At 33.2% G+C, this 5,424-nt stretch overlaps 1 protein-coding gene across 1 annotated transcript; it reads right to left on the reverse strand.

Moving 5' to 3' along the window:
• Positions 1 to 1,234: 1,234 nt before the first annotated feature.
• LOC109808894 (Isochorismatase family protein) lies at positions 1,235 to 4,156 on the reverse strand. Its single transcript, XM_020372070.3, has 6 exons — positions 3,940 to 4,156; positions 3,716 to 3,854; positions 3,519 to 3,632; positions 2,685 to 2,919; positions 2,490 to 2,606; positions 1,235 to 1,625 (listed from the first exon to the last, which is right to left on the reverse strand). Exons 1-6 carry the CDS (start codon positions 4,038 to 4,040, stop codon positions 1,552 to 1,554), a joined length of 780 nt encoding a protein of 259 aa, XP_020227659.1. The 5' UTR covers positions 4,041 to 4,156; the 3' UTR covers positions 1,235 to 1,551.
• Between the last annotated feature and the right edge of the window lie 1,268 nt (positions 4,157 to 5,424).

Here is a 5,424-nt window from a genome sequence, read left to right on the forward strand (position 1 = left end):
CCAATAGTTAACTTCATCTAAATCATTTGGACGGAAGTCCCAAATTGCACTAATTTAAGTTATTAGGAACCAAATTAAGACAAAAAATTAAAGTAGAACTAAATTAAAACAAAAAAATATTGTAAGGAACCAAAAGAGGTATTTAACCTTTATTATATATAGTTAATAATATCCAAGTTCAATTTGATTAGTCCGTTTGTTTAACAAAGTATGATGCTTGCTGCCCCTAAATTGTACATATCATAATGTTCAGCGATTTTTTTGTAAAAAAAGTAAAATTAATTCTATGGCGATTAATTAAAATTAAAATTAAAATTAATTTCGAAAGGACTAAAAAACTTAACTTAGAAAATAAATATAATTAATTTTAGTGTTCGGAGCCTCCTAAATATTTAAAATATATTTATATTTGTTTTTTAAAATTACTATATATTGATAATTAATGTTATGAAAGACACTTTAAATATGTGGCTTAAGAATATATTTAATATTTTCACATAACTATAGGAGCATATTTCTTGTAAATTTACTACGTTTTACATGTTCCAATACGATTCACGCATATCATAGATTTACAGATTATGATTTAGGCATATTTCAAGTGTCATGTATAGAAGCCAAAAATACATTTTTAGCTAATATTATTTATTGTTCACCATCCAATTTCAACCGATACCACACCAGATCAAGATTAGACCAAGACCCAATATTATGATTGCCACGTCACCACATTCACCCACAACTTTTTGAGACCTTTAGAACGATAAAAAAAAATAAAAAAAATAACGTTCTATAAAGACAGTAATTAATAAATTGTTTTTAAACATTGAAGACAAATGCTTAAAAAAAAAAAAACAACAACAACAATAATGAAGACAAATGCTAAATCAATACAATTTTTAAAACTAATTTGAAGGTTTACTTTTGAAATATCTTCAAGAAACGCTCCTAATTCCTAAATTCCAAAGATGGCATTCTTCAAGAAACGCTACTAAAAAAACACTTGCGAACTACAGAACAATTTAGTGATGGCATCCTTTAATTTTATTATTATTATTATTAATTATTAATAAGGAGGTAATAACACTTCTCCATCCAATCAACCCCTAAGAGTAAAATAGTATATCTAATCGCAACTTGTTACTTAAGTTAGAGATCAAATTCGATTTTTGATTAAGAAACAATAAAATATAAATGTCAAACTACTTAAGTATTATGCTAAGGACATGATATATGTGACTCACCTGAATGTGTTGCATGGATGACCATAATTTTGAAGAATAAATTTGAGCTTAGTTTAGCTACCAGGACTTTTCAATTTTGGTGTACATTGGACAAAAAATTATGTTAATAGTGGACACAACACAACCAAGTGAAGTAAGTACACAAACAGCCATGCAAATCATTATATTATGTTGTGCAGCAACCAAGTAGTACAGTAGTATACGTAGGTTCGCTTCACTATACTGTTTAACCTGCGAAAGACATCAACACCTTTGAGTCTTGGAATTGAACACCGGAATGTGCAAAAAGTAGCATGGTTCATGTATTTCAAGCTTTGGGTTCGCTCCATTCTTGTAATGTTGGGGTTGCAACTCCAATATTTTTCATGTCAGACAAATTGGCTGGAAACCACCGAAATATTGGTCATAAAGCCATCAAATGAACTTACGATTACAATTTCAAAAAACAGAAGCAGTTTACCTGCTTTGGGCGTATCCGCAAAAAATTAATAAAACCTTTTGGTACATAAAATAGAAATGGATTTAAAGAAGTGTGGTATATGATGATAGCATTAAATATGTCCCCGAATCCCCGAGCAACCATGTTAACTTCATCTAGATTTATTTTGCAAAATCTTATATTTAACCTATGCATAAATTAATTTTAGCTTATACACAAACTTATTTTTTTTTGTATTTTCTTCATCTTTAAGCACTTATAGAGAAGTTTATCTAAACAAATCCTTAAGAATTTTTTTTTTATATGACAATATGTTCCTCTCATAGAAAATTGACATCTAAAAAAGTATTTTCATGAAAAATCCTCTCCAGAAATCAGACTGACTTGCTCAAAGGTATTGTTGCTACATTAGGGATTTGCAAAGTCAGATAGCTTCTTCATCTCTAATAATTGCACAACTTATAAAGTGATCAAGCTCTAGTACTTGCACGCCAAACTAACTAATTGCACAACTTGTGAAGAGACCAAACTCTAGTACTCATACGCCAAACTAACTAATAGCAAAACAACTTTACGTATATCAGAGTTCTATATCTCTCTGCAGAGTTCTTGGACATATGAGTGATTAATATAAGTGCAAATAATAGATACTATTCCTGAGACAACAACAACAAAATTTTTTAAAACAAAGACATTAAGATATTATCTACTTAAATATCTAATGCAGAGAAGGTCTTGTCTAAGAAGGTTATTCAAATAAAGTTCCTGATAATTGCAAGGCTTTTGAGAAATTGAAAAACACATACCAAGGTGAATGTCAGGTGTGGCAGCTGCGGTAGCATCAACAATAACAGTTACAGGTTGATAGTCCAATGCTACAGCATCATAGACAGTTTGCCTAATACAGTTAGGGGTTTGAACACCTACAGATTAAGCTATATGAAGTCAATACATAAATATAAAACAGTAGGAAAGTTCACATTATTACAACTATTACTCACCAGTGACAACCAGACTTTTAATTCCTGCTCCTTGAAGGACCGAATGAAGGTGTGTAGCGAAGAATGCACTAAACCTGGTCTTGACAAGTTTATAATCCCCTTCTTTAATTACCAAGCCATCCACTAGTTCTGCACCTTCACTTCCTTCAGATGTTGGACCAACTTTCCCCTCTGTATATAGATGCCGGCGAAAGAGCTCAACATCTCTTCCCAAGGGATCATGTTCCCGTACCACCTGGAAACATTTTAAGAGACAGAATTCAACAATTGTGGAACTATTTTCTTGAATGTCAACAGAGTGAGATGTTCAAGTGTTCGATGGACAAACTTTCAGAAAATAGAAATGCGTTCATGGAACAAAAGCCTTGAAATGTGCTCAGGGAACAAACAAATTTTAGAAAACTACATATTTTATAAACAAATAGCAATGCACATTTCAGAGTATGTACAAACAAAATCTAAAAATTGAGAACCCTGGGGAATTATGAAACTAAAAGAAACTTGGGCTATGTTTGGATAAAAGCTGGGAAAGTACTTTTACAAATTTCAATGCACAAAATGAAGAACATTTTGTTGCTTAGGGAGTAACCGTACTAATGGGCTTTCAAACATGCACTTAATAAATACATTTTTTATATTCTTTCCCTAGTTTGGAACAATACTTTTCCTAGCAACTTCACCATGCTCGGAGGCTCCCATCAAGCAAACAAGTAACTCATATCAAACTTTATTTAGTTTCATAGAAAGTAAATATCCATTTACATTTGAATCATTTCCTGAACATGAAAGATCATTGTGCATAGAGAAGGAATAGCAGAGAAAGAGTGTTATTACCCAAACTACGAGAATTCCACGCTGCCTGGCAACTTCCACAGCCTTAATCACATTTGGGACAATTTCTTTCCCTCCTTTTACTAGCATGGGACCCCCATCTTCTATAAAATCTTTCTGCAATATCACAAACCCAAAAATCCTTAATTTGTCCGAAAACATTGTGACAAGGAGGAGGAGCAACATTGGACAGTAAGGACCTGCATGTCGATCACGAGAAGGGCCGTGCGGTTCCAATCTGGCATTTCCAAAGGGTAAGTTCCAGCAAGCGCAGATTTTGAGCGCAGTGACAAGGGTTTGGGCCAATTGGGTCGGTGATTATGTACGGTGTTGGACCCACTGCACAAGAAGTTGAACACATGAACATGAACCCCAATTAAGTAGGGAGAGAAGGCAAAAATAAATGGAGATAAGAAAAAATTACCGAAAGCTAAAATCGGGGTTGAGAAATGGAGGGGGTGAAAGATTGAAGTGTGGTGGATTATGTGGCAATCTCACAAAAGTGGAACAACCTGCCATGTTCATAACTCATGCTTCTCTTTCTACTACCTGTATCTGCAAACGGATATCTTCAAACACTTCCATATATTTTCTCGGTGAAGGTGAAGCCCATGGATTGTTGTTTCACACTCTAAAATCTAAATTCATACTTATTTTAATTTAATTTTCACTTTTATTTTTAACCCTTTTTAATAAATAAAACTTATATATATGTATATATATATTACATGTATGATGTAACCTCCAGCAATCGTAATCAATCCCAACCAACAAATTTTTTATCCGAATATTTAATACAAATACACGTCACTTAAATTTGACCTCTATTAATTTTTTTTTATTTTTTATTTATTACTTTAATGGCAAAGGCATAATCAAGGATACACTACTAGAGTCATGACTAGAAGGATTTCGAAGGATTGGGTCAATGCTGTAAGTATCTTCTAAGTTTGACTATTTTGGACTTTGTATTATGGGTTTAGTAGTGTAAGATTTTGGATTTTATTTTCTTTTGGCCCTTGTAATTTGGACTAAGTAGTGTAATTTTTATTTGGTCATGTATTTGGACTACTAAATAGGATAGAAGCCCAGATAAAAATAGTCTTACATTTAAATGTAATTTAGGAGTCATTTAAAGTACATTTGATGTTTCATGTGACCCGTCAAGGGTGACACACATGACATGTACCAAATGCAACTTTAAATGCTGGCCTTTTAGTCGAAATAAAAAAATAAAATAAAAAATACACAAAACAAAAATAAAAAATAACTATTTATCATAATAGGTGGTTTTTGCCACGTAGGGGCCACGCTGGCACAGAAGGCGCATCTATCCATGCACTTTTTGTTGTGCGTTAGTTTTGTATTAAATGCGCAAGGGGGACATGCGATTTTAATGCACAGCAGATGGCGCACATACCCCTGCACCTTTTTCACCTGTTACAATAATTGTGGTTATAATAAATGCGCAAAGATATTATCCTAAATAAGCATGATCGTAATTTTTTAGGTTCGTTCCTGGAGTATCCACCGCCGACAGCAGTGACTAATCTCCTCGCTACGTTGGAGGCACCTCAAAGGGTGGGATAGTTGGCCCCAAGATTTAACGCGGCTGCATACACAACACAGGATTCGAACCCCTGACTTTGCTTAAGCGTGGATCAACTCCTACCGCTGAACCACACGCATGATCGTAATTTAAATTTACTTGTTGATTAAGTTAATTTAAAATAGAATATTTATTGTCTATTTGTTTACCTGTATAGTTGCTGCAGTACATGTTTTCATGAAAGGAAAAGGTAGGATAAAAGGAAAAACATAGTACATGTAATTAGTTTGGTTTGGATGGTTATCTGTACACATTCTGAACATGATGGATAAAAAGAAAAATCTTTCTTTTTCCCTCCAC

Source organism: Cajanus cajan, chromosome 5, assembly GCF_000230855.2.
Source record: "Cajanus cajan strain Asha chromosome 5, NIPB_CcT2T_4, whole genome shotgun sequence".
In the NCBI taxonomy this organism is placed as follows: domain Eukaryota; kingdom Viridiplantae; phylum Streptophyta; class Magnoliopsida; order Fabales; family Fabaceae; genus Cajanus; species Cajanus cajan.